Source organism: Muscardinus avellanarius (genome assembly GCF_963383645.1).
Source record: "Muscardinus avellanarius genome assembly, chromosome: 3".
In the NCBI taxonomy this organism is placed as follows: Eukaryota; Metazoa; Chordata; class Mammalia; order Rodentia; family Gliridae; genus Muscardinus; species Muscardinus avellanarius.
This window is the reverse complement of record NC_137788.1, coordinates 138,070,529-138,086,249: the sequence shown is the minus strand read 5'-3', so window position 1 is coordinate 138,086,249 and position 15,721 is coordinate 138,070,529. Positions and strand designations below refer to the sequence as shown.

The following is a 15,721-nucleotide window of genomic DNA, read 5'->3' as shown; positions in this document are numbered from 1 at the left end:
CTTCCTTATATTTTTTAATATATTATTATGCTTTGTGTGCATGTGGTGTGTGGTGCTAGGGATTGAACCGAGGGGAATTCTACCTCCCAGCTATGCCATAGCCCTATTTTTGTTTTTTGTTTTTTGTTTTTTTTATTTAGAAATATGGTCTCGCTAAGTTGAGGCTGGCTTCAAACCTGCAATCCTCCTGGATCCAAGTACTGGATTTACAGGTGCAAGCCACAACACACAGCTTATCATGCTTATTTAAAATTCTTTAATCCCAGCATTTGGAAGTCTGAGAAAGATTGTGGGGAGGCTAAGACAGGAGGATTGTGGTTCAAGGCCAGCCTCAGCTAATACTTAGTGAGGCCCCTTTCAACTCAGTGAGACTCTGTTTCAAAATAAAAAATAAGCCGGGCATGGTGGCGCACACTTGTAATCCCCTTACTTAGGAGGCAGAGACAAGAGGATCTCGCAGGTTCGAAGCCAGCCTTGCTGGTTTAAGAGACCGTTTCCAAAATGAAAATAAAAATAGGTCTGGGAGTGTAGCTGAGAAGGTAGAAGGGTTTCCAGGAACCCCAGTACCACCAAAAAAGAAAGGAAGGAAGGAAGGAAGGAAGGAAGGAAGGAAGGAAGGAAGGAAGGGAGGGAGGGAGGGGCTGGGGTGTAGCTCAGAGGTAGAATGTCCTTGGGTTCCATCTCAAACAAAACAAACAAACAAACAAACAAATTCCTGGTCAATTTTTCCAATAATTGTCCATGAGATAGTGTATGTTATCCACTTAGTTGCCTTCTTTTAAGAGTAACTGTAATTCAGGTTACTAGTCTGCTTATAAACTATTATCTCTTGGGGTATACCAGCATTCAATCCGGCAAACATTAAAAAGGGGGAGGATGAGCCCCAGAGCAAAGAGCCCAAGGGAGCTCTGAATCACTGTTTATTCCAATTTGTTGGGCATTTAGAAGCAATAGTTCTGTTCAAGATTTCACATTTAAACTCTTGGAAAGAAAGTCTAGGAATACAGTTCAGTGGGAGAGTACTTGCCGCATGTACAAAGTCCTTGATTCAATCTTCAGCACTGTTAAAATACACAGACACACAGACACACACACACACACACACACACACACACACACACACACACAATAAACATAAACAAACTCTTAAGAAGAAACAGCACTAGGAATAGTCTTCCTCGATTGAAACCTATCAATCTAGGAGTTTGAATAGGGTGGGGAGAAAAGACAGAATGATGACCCACAAAGGGCAGTCAGACAGGCCACACCAGTTTCCATCAGAGCCCCAGCAGACCTCTAGAAATGATGCCCGGGTCACTGCTGCTCCCTTTTATGATGACAGGGCTGGCAGGCTGGCAAAAGCTGTCTCAATCCAAGGACAGTGAGAAAGAACAACAGAACTGAATGGCTGCCTCTTGCTCTGTGTTCTCCTTAGTCCAAATATGCAGCCAACGCCCCATCAACATCACAGTCCACCAACCCATCAACAAATACAGGTTCAAGGTCACCTTCAGTCTCCCAGGTTTCCTTTCCACTCCTCTGATTTCTTCGGAGTTGGTTTTGGTTATGGACTAATTTGATAAGATTAGAACCAATTTGATAAGAATAAATTTGATAAGACTAGGACTAATTTAATAAGAGATAGAAACCAGACAAAAAATTATGTTTTTTAATCAAATTGTAGAACTTTTGCTCAATTTCAACCACTCCTAATCCAGTTCAGAAATGTGAGAAAAGCAAAATCAACAAGGAATACTTTATACTTTCAAAGAACATCTTGCTACAATAAAAGTTATTCTAGTCTTTGATGAGTAATAAAAAAACTTTCCAATTCTTTTCCTGGATATTCATAACATTTCTAGCTTCATACAATTTGAAAACACATCTTATTTTGGCCCTTTCCCCTAACTCTTCATCATCATAAACTTATGAGGCACTCTGTAAATTTGTATGTGAATTTTTTCAAAACATTCTTCCTCTAGCTGGGCGTAATGGTGCACGCTTGCAATCCCAGTGCTTGGGAGGCAGAGACAGGAGGATCATGCAGGTTCGAAGCCAGCCTCGCTGGCTTAAGAGACCCTTGTTTCCAAATAAAAAAATTTAAAAATGGGTCTGGGAGTGTAGTCCAGAGGTAGAAGGGTTCCATCCCCAGTACCACCAAAAAAAACAAAAAAAATCTTCCTCTATAATTATTTAACTCACCAAGATTACTAATAACCTCGATGTGTTTTTTTGTTTTGTGGCACTGGGGATTAAATCCAGGGATGGTGTTCTATCTCCAAGCTACACCTCCAAACCTTTTTAATTTTTTATTTTGTAACAGGTTATCACTATGTTTTGAGAGTCTTACTAGCTTGCTAGGCTGGTCTCAAACCTGAGATCCTACTGTCTCAACCCCGCAAGAATTGGGCTTACCAATACTCACGACCACACCTGGCCCTTCTATGTGTTTTTACATAACATAATTTCCCAGTTCTCTAAGAACATCACAGGAACTTTCAAACACACAATGCATAGCTACTGATCTGAAATTATATTAGCAACTGAGAGGTTAGAAGATAGGATGTCATTTGGATGGAGGCAAGAAATAAAAGAACATAACCTACAAGCTTAAACATCATCCACAAATATGGCCAGGGAAGAAAAGAGTTGGTGGGCAGTTGATAAGACTTGGTTAGTAAATTAATCGGGCAATTCCTTCTAATATGATTATTTAAAAAAGCTAATTCAACCTTAAATTAATCAACATATAAAATATCCAATACACCAAGGAAGAACTAATTCTGCTCTATTCTGTACTGATAAGATAAAATCAGTAATTATTTTCGGTTCTAAATAACACACTGCATGCTTGGAAGATGAAAATAAACTTTGATTTTTGCCAATATGATGACTGAGAATAATGGTATCTTTTACATGTACATTTTACTATTATTCTTATTTATATTCTTTATCAAGTTTCCTTAGGTTGTTTCCATTTTAAAAATAAGCACCTGAAAGTTTTTGATATTTTAAGAATGTTAACCTTCTTTCAGTTATATATACTACAAATATTTTCTCCCAGTCTAACATCTGCACTTAGCTTTTATTGCGAGCTCTTTTCTATATAACTTTTTTTTTTTTTTTTTTTTTTGTGGTACTGGGGTTTCTGGAAGCCCTTCTACCTCCGGGCTACACTCCCAGAACCTATTTTTTATATTTTTATTTGGAAACCGGGTCTCTTGAGCCAGCGCGGCTGGCTTAGAACCAGCGCGATCCTCCTGTCTCCGCCTCCCAAGCACGGGGATTACAAGCGTGCGCCACCACGCCCGGCTATGTAACTTTTTTAAAGAGAACTTTTTGTATATCATTAATTTTGTTTGAATTTTGCTTTATTTTTAATATCTAGAATCCCTGCCTCTTCTTTTCTCATTTTCTATAATGTACTTACTATAGGGTACTATTTCCAAGCACAAATTCTAAGACAAAAGGGTATAAATTGTAAGATACATGTATTATCTGTTTTTAAAATGCAGTTAATCCAGTTGATAGGCAGTCTCAACTACAGTCTATACAATGAATGAAAATAAAGAAAAGTAAAATAGAAAAGTAAAAAATAGGTGTGGTGGCGCACACTTGTAACCCCCATGCTTGGGAGACGGAGAGAGGAGGATCGTGCCAGACGCGCTGGCTTAAGAGACCCTGTTTCCAAATGAAAAGTATAAAATAGGTCTGGGAGTGTAGCCAAGAGGTAGAAGGGCTTCCAGGAAACCCAGTACCACCAAAATGAATGAATGAATGAATGAATGAATGAATAAATAAATAAATAAATGTGAACACATGTCCTCATCAAGAAATGGTGGACAGCTAACAAGTAGAACAGATACTACATCTTATTTGAGGCTCCCCCAAATCAAATGAGATATGTGGAGAAAACTGAAGCACATAGAAGAAACAGAAGAGTCTTTTAGACAAGAATCTAATTAATGGTCTGGAGGGGAAACATCTATTAAGGGAGGCAAAAGAGACCAAAGAAAATTGATTTTGCTAATATTTTATTTATATTTTTATTAACATTTTTATTTATATTTTATATTTATTAATATTTTATTTGTCCAATTCCATCACATAGAGGTGAAGAACTGATCATTCTACAATGCTATACCCCACATTCAACCTTCTATCACCTTCCATCTAGCCAGAAAGACTGAGCTCAGCTGATAGTAATTATGTGAACTCCATAGCCTATTTTTTTGGTGTTCAGAGATTATTAATTTACATGGAGAGCCACCATATACTCTTTCATGGTGATCTATTCACCCAAAAGAAGGGAACACAAATGCTGAAGAGAGACATGGTTCTGGGTCAGAAAACACATTGTGAAAAAGCATCCTGAGACAAGAAAAGCAAGCTGAACTTTTCAAATGCCTCACCACCACCACCACCACCACCACCATTAAAAATAATAGAAACAAGCATCGAGCTCTTATATTCTAATCAGTATTCTGTGAATTTTATAAGAATTAGCACTTAACCCTCAACACAACCCAAAACTCAAACTCTTATTGTCCAAACCTAAATCTCCACTTTATATATAAGGAAAATGAGGTTCAGACAGTAATATACTTAGAAAATGTAAGACCCAGAATTTGATCCCAAGCAGTCTGGTCTAAAAGTTGGAATTTTAATTGTTATGCTATATTGCCCTCCCATTCGATGTTAAACAATTAAGAGACTCAGAAAGTACACTAATTTTTTTTAAAAATGCAGTAAATATGTACATACCTTGTACTATAAGCTCTGCTTGAGCTTCAACTGTCTCATTTCCATTATCAGCTATACAAAAATAAGTCCCAGCATCAGTCTCAGTGACGTCACTGATTTCAAGGCTACCTCCAGCCAGCAAGACCAATCTTTCAGAGCTGCGTGAAAAAATGTCATACGTTTCAGTACAAGAAAAAAATGCCAAGAAACTCTCCACATAAAACAGGAAAACACTTAAACTGTATTATATGAATTGGGCTACAAATGCACTGAGACTAGCCTAAAATAATCAGAATTTAATCCAAGTTGCTTTGTTCAAATTTTGCATGTACAAATATCACAAATACAAATAAAATGTTACAATGAATTACTTCTGACACTTAAATTATAACCTTTATAGGGATATCATTTTTATGAGCAAAACTACTTCCCCTAGCATATCACTGTCTCCCTACTCTGGCTAGCTTTTTGAAAATTATATAATTTTGAAGTACTGCATTAGTTTAAGACTGGCTTCACACAATCTTTTGCTAATAGATTACTAGTTGAAGGGAAAAATAAAAAGGAGAAAACATCAGACCAGAAAGAGCAAGTCCTGGGCCAAATGCCCCTACTAAAAGTTTCCTTTGGTTGCTTGGTGAGGAAAAGAAAGGAAAGGAAAAAGGATAGCTGCCTGGATCAGCTTCCTGGGTGTGGTACTGGCCATGAAGTGGCCACCATCATGCCATTATCAACAAGGATGCTGATGAAGAATGATCCTACTTTACAGAAATGATATGTCTATTTAAAGAAAAACTGAAATACAGGAATATACATATATATACATAGGATAGATAGATATAGATATAGATATATAGATATATATATTGTGCATGTGTGTGGTACCAGGAATGGAACCTGGAACCCAAGGGCATTCTCCCTCCAAGCTATACTCCTAGCCCTATTTTTTAGTTTTTTATCTTTTGAAACAAGATCTCACTGAGTTGCAAAGGGCCTTGCAAAGTAGCTGAGGCTATCCGCAAACCACAGGGCAGTGGATGTAGCTCGGAGGTCGAAACCCCTGGATTTCATCCCCAGACCCACAAAATAAATAAACACACACACACACACACACACACACACACACACACACACACACACGAGGTCTGGGAGGAAGGATGTTCATTTGTGTGGCAGAATTCCTTAATCTGTTCATGGCTTATAATATTAAGCCTTTAAAATTCCAACATTCAAATGCAAAAGAAACAAGTAGAAAGGATGTGGCAAAGGGACACAGGTGTCAGTACAGCTGGATATCAGAGATGTGTGTTCCATGAGTAGCCTGATGTCAGTTTGGAAGATTTTCCTACATCCCAAAGAGTACGGCTTTTAAGCAAATAAAAGACACAATTCAGATTTTGTGAAGAAACACAAAGAGTGGGAAAAGACTAGAATCTGAAATTTTGGTTATAAAGTTATTAAAATGGCCCAGAATTAAAAAGTAAAAGATTAGAAATCTTCTAATTAATAGTAATAATAGAGGTAAAGTGGAGGCAGAAAGTACTAACTACTCTTTTAAAGTTGGATGATAAAGGTAAAAAGAGATTTACTTACTCATTTAACAAATATTATTGGCATGCCTATATGTGTCACATAGCAGCTGGGGATGCAACAGTGAGCAAAATATAATCAGTGCTATTAAGCAATTCAGTAGGGAAAACATAAAGAACCATAGATAAGCAAATATGGTGACCTGAGGGGGATGGAAAGGGGGAAGAGGAAAATTCCCTAATGTACATGAGGTACATTCAAAACATCAAAGTCAATCACTAAGCTTAACAAGAGATGGAGGGAAGAGGGAGGAAATCGGTTGGGAAGTGGGGAAGGGCTAAATGCGTGTGATGTGTGTATGCATGCCTCTACCATCTTGTACCTCATTAAGATGTATGACTACAATGCACCAATAAAAAGATAAGAAAATAATTTTATAAAATAATTTAACAAAAGAACCTGCCAGGAAATTAGGGAATAATAGAGAGATTCTCCTTGCAAAGTAGTCCTTAAGCTGTTATCTGAAGAGTGAGTAGGAGCTAGCTAAATAATGAGGGGGAGAAAAAAGTATTTGAGAAAGATTAGCACGTGGAAAGGAATTATGGCAGAAAGATCAGCAGTATGAAGATCTGAAAGAAATCAGAGTGACAAGGTGTGAAAAAAAAAGAAGAAAAGAAAGATGAGAACAGAAGGTGTTTTAAGAATATGCGTCCTTAAACCTAGAACAATTTTGCAAAGAATTATAAAACCCTGCCAGATTAAAATATATGGTTTAAATTTAAACTACTATTTTGACAGAAAAGACACAAATACATTCTCACAATTTCCCCCTCTTTTATATACACTATTCCTCTCTTCTTCAAATTCTATTAACATACAGTGACTTTTGCTCTTGAAGGTGTTAGACAAGGATGATCTGATTAGAACTGCCTCTGCCTGTCTAGGGAGTACGTAGTCTAAGACAGAGGATTATACTGCATCCCAGTTGGATCATATTCCAAATACTATCAGAAATAGTATTATCAGAGGCATTATTTTTCCTTGTTTTTCAAACCATAGCTCCATCAGCCTGGGGAAAGAATCAGCTATCCTGGAACTTTTTGGCTAATTCAGCTGCTAATGCAGACAAACTTCACAGGGCTTCAGTTATGGCGCTATCTGTTGCCACATTGTTTGGGACACGTATACTGTGTTCTCTTTACTGATGCCTCTTTACGGTGCATAACTTTTTCCCCAAGATCATATCTAAGGCTAGTCTATTTTCCCCAATTATTTTGTTAGGAGCATCTGTTTATTTCCTGTATGGTATCTAGAATGCCTCTGCGTTCAATCCCCAGTACCAAAATAAAAATCAGTCCACCAGATTTCAAGACTTATAGCTACAGATTTATGATACTGATGGAGGTATGGACACATAGATCAATGCAACAGAATAGAAAACCAAGCAAAATGCAAGTTTTAAAATAATCTATTTCAACTTTCATATTCCTAATAGAGATTTTGTTCTAACATGTGGTAATTAAAATGTCTGTTCAAGCCCGGCATGGTGGCGCATGCTTGTAATCCCAGCATTCGGGAGCCTGAGACCAGAGGATCACGGTTCACGGTCAGCCTCAGCTATTTAGTGAGGCCTTCCGCAACTTAGCGAGACCCTGTTTCAAAATAAAGAATAAAAAATTGGGCAGGGGGTGTAGCTTGGAGGTCAAATGCCCCTGGGTTCCAACTCCAGACAGGCAAAAAAAAAAAAAGTCTGTTCTAAGAGCTTGAAACATTTTAGTCACTATTTCAGGGTTCCTTATGTTTCAATTAGCAGAAGTTTAAAAGAAATTACTTTGAAATCTTATAAATTCTTCACCTACTATTTAGTCAGAAGAGAACAGGAAGAAGGAGAGGAAGCAAAATATGAACAAAGAAGTTGGTGAATCAATGAGTGTGCAGAAATCACTCACTGGGGATAATACCAGGAGCTTTGCTACTGAAACATGTAAGGAACAATCTGATTAAATTCCATCATCCCTACTGAAGACTGATCACCCAGCTAACTACACAAACATCCCTTTCCATGTCTGAAACAGACATGTTTAAAATTAAAAGCAACTTAGCTAGATGCAGTAGCACATAACAGTAATCCCAGCAACCTAGGAGGCTGAGAGAGGAGGATCACAAGATCAAGGCCAGCCTGGGCAACTGTTTCAGAATTAAAAATAAAAAGGCCTGGGAATGAAGTTCAGTGGGAGGGCACTCCGTGGTGCAAGAGACAGACAAGCAAGCAACTTTCTGATAATTGCTTTTCTGCATCTGGAGTTTTCTCCTGCTGAGAATGGAAACTGAAAAGCTCCCTCCCTTTCCACTCAGGTAGGCACCAAAGGAACTGAAACTGTGACATATTTCTGACTAGGACAGCCTAACTAAATCTACATATGTATACGTCCTTCCCTTTATCCCATCATATCCTTTCTCCTCTTATAAAAGCTAGCCCCCCAGAAAATGGAGATTTGAGACAGAAAAAGGTCTCCTCATCTTCCTCAAGACTGACTTTGAATAAACTTGTTTTCCTTCATCAACCTTTGTCTCCTAAATTTTAGTGAAGCTGAGCAGTGTAACCTTCATTCCTGGGAATATGTCTGGACTACTTGTCTTGACTACTGAACCACACAAGACTGTCTGCTCACTTTTGACTTTCCCAGTAAGAAACTCTACAGCTGTTCTATCCAAATAGAAATCAATGGCCACTAACGACATGGAGCTTGTAACACTTGAAATGTAGGCAGTATAACTGAAGAACCAAATGTTTTCTTTCATTTTAACATATAAGCAGAAGAAATATAAAATAATTTCCACTAAACACAACCTTTATTATTTTGGTAGAACTATATTTCATTCTTAGCAATACATTACAAAAATAATACTACTGTACTTAGTAGTACGTGCCTATTTTTTAGTATGGCTACCAGAAAACTTTACATATGTGGCTTGTATTATATTTTCACTGAACAGCACTGGTCTAGAAGAGTGAGTCTCAATTAGAGGTGATTTTTTTTGTCTCCCAAGGCACATCTGGGAGCACTTGAAGGTGTTTTTCATATCTATGGAGTAGAGGCCAGGGAAGCCAGTAAACATCCTACAATGCACAAGATAGCTCTTTTTGGGAAACAAAAACATATCTAACTAATGCTACCACCACTGCCATCCTAATTCTCTTCTGAGAATAGAACTGAGAAAGTAGCCATTAAGTAAGGAAGAAATGAGGAAGAAAGAGACAGACAATAATATAGCTGGTGTTAAGAGAGAAGACGTTTGTGAGAGAATGTGCAAACCGAAGAGCAAAAGAGCTGCTCTGGGTTTAAAAGGCAAAAACAAAAGGATGAGGAAGAATACATTTACTTTTACTGTTTGAGAAAAAAAAAAATCAAAATGCCTGAGAAGACTCAAGCTAGTTAGGACTGAAAGCCCTTAAAAATAATTTAGGGAAAGAGACCCTAAAGCTGTAAGCTAAGTATACTGAAGCTTCATGGACTAATTATCCCTAACTATCTTGAAAGCTTTTTTTTTAATTACCCTAATCATATACAACATATAAACATATTCCAAGGATGAGATACGAGCACTATACTGTGTTTAAATAAAGTAATCATTTTATTATCAATAGTCTCAAATAGGATTAGACCAAGTTAAAAGCTCAGGGAGAAAAACGCTTTTAGGTAGACAACATTTACCTTTCTGTGTCAAGAGTCTCCTCATTTTTCATCCATCTAATGGTTGGGGCAGGAAGTCCTGAAGCAACACATGGTAGCACTGCAGTCTGCCCAATGACTTTAACCAAGGAAGAAGGCTGCTTCAAAAATGCCAAGTTTGATGTTTGTTCAGAATCTAAAAAAATATTTAAATAAATGACAATAATTAAATGAAAGACAAAGCATTGTACCACTTTAAGCATAAGGATTGGCTAATTTCCATTTACAGACTGTGTGATTTTAAGCAAAAGTGATACAAAAATTTCATTTAAATTATAACTATTTCTCAAATAATTTCTATTTGCAAAACATTTGACACTATCAGCCTTGTCTTCTTGCATCAGATTATAAGATTTGCTTAAATTCTACCTCAGGCACAGAGAAAAAATATTGTGATGTCAAGCAAGTCATGAAGTAGAATGGTCAGGAAGCTACAAATCTGAAACCAGCGTGGGAAACTGAACATAAAACCCTGCCTCTGGGGCAGAAGAATTGCAAATTTGAAATTAATATGGGCAACTTTGCATAAGACCCTGCCTCAAAGTAAAAAAGAAAACCAGGTATGGTGGCACACACCTGTAATCCCAGTACATGGGGAAAATGAAACAGGAGGATTGCAGATTCATGACCAGCCTCAGTCTCTTAGTGAGGTCCACAGCACTCAGTGAAACCCTTTAAAAAAAAATAGGACTGGGGATGTGGCTTGTAGATAGAATGGCCCTGGGCTCAATCCCCAGTACAAAAAAAAAAAAAAAAAAAGCAGCTTATAAAGTAGTCATGTATTAAAAATAATCTCTGCCCAAACAATGATGCAGGGTCCAATTATATTCATTAACTAGGATTTGAAAGGAGAGACAAAATCAGGCATGCAGCAGTGGAACGAGAGACCCTGTTTCCAAATTTAAAAAATATAAAATAGGTCTGGGAGTATAGTCCGGAGTTAGAAGGGTTTCCAGGAACCCCAGTACCAGCAAAAATTAAAAATAAAAATAAATAAATAAATAAATAAATAAATAAATAAATAAATAAGGAAAACAAGCAGAAGCAGAAAGAATGAACAGACACACAAAAAGTATACAAAATTGAGTACTTGGGAGGCTGAGACAGGAGGGCTACAGGTTCCAGTCCAGCCTCAGCAACTTAGTAAGGCTCTGAGAGAAACCTAGCAAGATCCTATTTCACATTTTAAAAAACGAAATAAGCCGGGAATGGTGGCGCACGCTTGTAACCCCCGTGCTTGGGAGGCGAGACAGGAGGATCGCGCTGGTTTGAAGCCAGCCTCACTGGCTTAAGAGATCCTGTTTCCCAAAAAATATATGAAATAGGTCTGGGAGTGTAGCCCAGAGGTAGAAGGGTTTCCAGGAACCCCAGTACCACACATACAAAAATAAGAATAATAATAATTTAAAAATAAATTAAAAAAATAAAAAACTAAATAAATAAATAGGGGGGTCTAGGGGAATAGCTCAGAGGTAGAATGCCCCTTGGTTCAAGCTCCAGTACCACCAAAAAAAAAAGGAGGAGGAAGGGGAGCTAAGTTTCTTTTAAGACAAGAATCACATTAAATATCCAAGAAAATTCACTAGCTACCATATAAACAAACCACCCCACCTATCCCTTATATTAACTAGCCTAAGTAAGTCTCTGATTCTTACATGTAAAAAGACTTAATTATAAATGCATTCTATTGTTGGGAAGTAGTAGAAGACAGGCTTGACAAAAGACACAAAGCTATTATTTTTTTGAAAAAGGAGAATGCCATTAGATACTGAACACACCAGCTAGGTGCAGTGCTGCACACCGTTAATCACAGTACTTGGGTGACTGAGACAGGAGTATTATAGGTTTTAGGACAGCCTTAGTAACTTATTGAGACCCTCAGTAACTTAGTAAAACCATGTTTCAAAATAAAAAATAAAAAGAGCTGTGGGTGTAGCTCAAAGGTTGAATGCCCCTAGGTTTAATCTCCAGAACCCCCTCAAAAATAAGATACGGAACATTACCTGATGAATTTTTAATAATACAGTCACTAAAGAGTAAAGTGTTCTGGCATATTTTCTTCTATTTACTCTTGAAAGAAACTGAGACTCCTTATGCTGATGGTAATATGTCACGCCACATACTAAGTATTTATTTTAAAAATTATAACCAAACAATTTTTACTCATTAATAAACAAAACCACTGGGCATAGCAATGCTTGAGAAATGAGATAGTAGTGTCACAGATTTGAGGACAGTCTCATCAATATAGTGAGACCTTGTTTGAAAACAAAAAGTAAAAAAGGCTGGAGATGTAGATCAGTGGTAGAATGCTCCTGGGTTCAATCCCTAATATCACAAATAAAACACAAACACAAAGCCATCAGTCCTGATAATTAATTAATACCTGGAAGAACTTTCAATTCAGCTTCATCACTATACTTTGGTGGCCCACCACTTTCAACTGTGCAGCGATAGAGTCCTCCGTCTCCTTCCGTTACATTGCTGATAACCAGTGTTCCACTTGGAAGTTTGATAACTCTATCATCCAAAAGAAGGGGCTGTCTGTTCTGTTCCCACCTCACGAATGGGACCAAATCAGCATTAACTTCACAATTCAAAATTGCACTGTTCCCAGCATAAACTGAGGAAGGTTCTGGTTGACTGGTAAATCTGGGAAGACCTGGAGAATAAAAAAAAAAGAAGAAATAAAAAGTAATTAAGTATTACATGAAAATGTAGGCATAGGGACCAGAAGCAAGTGTCTATGTGGCCACACATACAGTAGAATCAGAGTCAAGAAGACAATCCATGGGTCAGGAAACTGGCTACACAGAAGGATATAAATAATTGTGTCAAAATAATTGGAGTCAAGAGTCTTTAGAGTTGGAAATTCAAATATGGAAAAGGGTAAGAGTAGAATAAAGTCCATGGTACTGGTCTATAATGAAGATATTCGAGGTATTAGAGTAAATTTATGGTTCTATGTAACGTAAGATATATAGACAGGTATCAAATGTGTGAAATATGTATATATTCCATATAGAGTCAGTCCATGTATTAGTTGATATTCCTCAGTTTCTTTCATACATATCTACCCATGTATTTCCCATCCCTGTACACAGAGAGGGCCCAGAATCAATGTCACTCCAGCAGCAATGAATACATATCAATCTCCATATTCTAATGAACCAATGTTTTCTGAAGAAATGGCTGATTCTAGGAGTGTAATGGGGAAAGCTAAAAATCAACTGGGATCTTTTTCATGAGTTTGTATCTGAAGACATAAAGAAAGAAACTATTAAAAGAATAGTGTGCACACATCAAAAGCAATCGAGATCAAGATTAATGGGTATTTCTTCTGGCAAATTTTTGAATAATGTTAAATATAATAACTCAGTAACCCCAAATCTGTTAGTTTGTACTAATATTAACAAATAAATAGGGGAGAAGAAAAGATCTACCTTACAGAAATGATGGAATTAGAAAATAACCTTAGTAGCCACTAAGGTTCAGGCAAAAATAATGGATATGAAAATTAGTAGATAAAAATGTGATAATGAACAGTATATTTACAAAGTATCTCTTCACAAAGTAGTTATTATCAATGAAAAAAGTATAAATACCTAAATTTATGTGGAAAAAATAGCGTACAGACCATCTTAAGGATGACCATTTTAATATCACCAGCAACAAAACAAAACATCACATGCTTCCTGGTATGATGCATGTGATGACTATATTATTTCTGTTGTATACTTCCAAAAATGTAAAATCTGAATCTACTGATAGGGAAAAATAGAGTAAACCCACAATAAAACAAGGAAAAACTGGGACTTGCTTGCATATCAAAAAGCTTAAAGAGGCACAGAAAGTTAAGACCAGACCAGAAAGTTAAGAGGCTGGGGAAGAAAGGCCAAGTTTCTACTTTTGTTTTTTGCTTTATAATAAACATTATTCCAACAATTCATGAAATCTAAATTAAATGGTATGTTTATTTGTTTTGATATTGGTGATTGAACCAAGAGGCATTCTACCTCCAGCTATACCCCTGGTCCTATTTTTTTTTATTTTGAAACAGGGTCTCACTAGGTTAATGAGAGTCTCACGACTTGCTCGGGCTGTCCTCGAACTTATGATACTCCAGCCTCCCAGGTATACTCCACATATATATATGTGCCCAGCAGATGCTAGCTTTATTTTAAGATTAATTTCCTAATTTTTCTGGATACCTAAGATCATTGGGAAAATGCCCTTGTTTTTAGGAAATACACAGTGATGGAATTAGGTAGGGTAACAGAGCAACATATCTGCAACTTACTCTTAATGGTTCATAAAAATAATGAATTTAGGGAATGACAAAACAGATGTGGTAAGGTGGTAACAACTGGGCAGTCTGGGTGAAGGTGTATCAGATTTCTTGGTTCTACTCTTGAAACTATTACCTAAGTTTGAAATTACTTCAAAATGTTAATCAAAACCAGAGTCATAAGTATTCTGTAGATGCCACAGACCTGGAGCTCAGGAGCCACATATATGAATGTAAACTCAATTCTGCCACCTTTGATGGCTGTTAGGAAGTTGGCAAGTTATGTACCTCTCTTCCTCAGCCTCAGTTTCCCCACCAATAAAACAAGAACACAGGCCTCATGAGGTCGTTAAAAAATGTTAAATACTTTAAATACTTAGCACAGATAATTCATATGCTCATATATTGCCTGGTACATAAATATTCAATTAGCTACTATTGTTATTAATAATATCTGTTATGCTCGGAATATAATAACATGTTTCTTTAAAGACTAGGAATCAAATTGTGAAAAATAATTCCAGATTTTATTTTATGATGGTGAATGAGTCCAAACTGAACTATTATATAGGTTCTCTAGCCCTGCTATAATTTTTTCCTTATTTTTTATTTCAAGGAGATTTTTTTACCCAGGGGCGTTCTTCCTCTGAGCTATACCCCCAGCCCTATTTTTTAATTCTTTATTTTGAAACAAGGTTTCACTAGGTAGCTGAGGCTGGCACCAAACACATGATCCTCCTCTGTCTCAGCCTCCCAAGTACAGAGATTACAAGCATTAGCCACCACATCCAGTTTCAAGGTGATTTAGAAGTAAAAAATACAAATAAAACTATCCAAATACTTACTTTTAAGAAACCAGACAACAGGGAAAAAGGGATTAACAAAGATAAATATAGAATCTAATAAAAATGGAAAAATAGAAATCTTAAATAAGATTACGAACTAGTTCTTTTTTATAAAAGTAAAAAAAAAAATTCCTCTTCAGGTCTCATGGTAATGAGTAATTTTTAAAAATATAAATCCATGCCGGGCGTGGTGGCGCATGCTTGTAATCCCCGCGCTTGGGAGGCAGAGACAGGAGGACCACGCAGGTTCAAAGCCAGCCGCGCATGCTGGCTTAAAAGACCCTGTCTCCAAATAAAAATTTTAAAAAATAGGTCTGGGAGTGTAGCCCGGAGGTAGAAGGGCTTCCAGGAATCCCAGTACCACCAAAAACAAACAAACAAACAAACAAACAAACAAAAAATATATATATATATATCCATAACATATGGGAAATAAGCAGGCAAGAAATTTCAAAAGTTTCTGAATAGGAAAGCAGATGGAAGACCCAGTAACAGACATACCAAGGAAGAGAGTGCTGCAGCTTCTGGGCTCACAACAGGGAAGCCAAGTGTCCCACTGCCTCTGGAGAGGAGAAGTTGCA

The 15,721-nt window shown here is 37.0% G+C and overlaps 1 protein-coding gene across 1 annotated transcript in view; it reads right to left on the bottom strand.

Annotated features, from left to right (window-relative positions):
* NEO1 (neogenin 1) overlaps positions 1 to 15,721 on the bottom strand; it is a gene marked incomplete at both ends in the record, with an annotated part of 194,557 nt that overhangs the window by 117,570 nt on the left and 61,266 nt on the right. Inside the window, 3 exons of the mRNA XM_080692886.1 lie at positions 4,765 to 4,901; positions 9,990 to 10,143; positions 12,394 to 12,669. Of these exons, the coding sequence (XP_080549012.1) occupies positions 4,765 to 4,901; positions 9,990 to 10,143; positions 12,394 to 12,669 (567 nt within the window). The remainder of the gene's footprint in view (positions 1 to 4,764; positions 4,902 to 9,989; positions 10,144 to 12,393; positions 12,670 to 15,721) is intronic.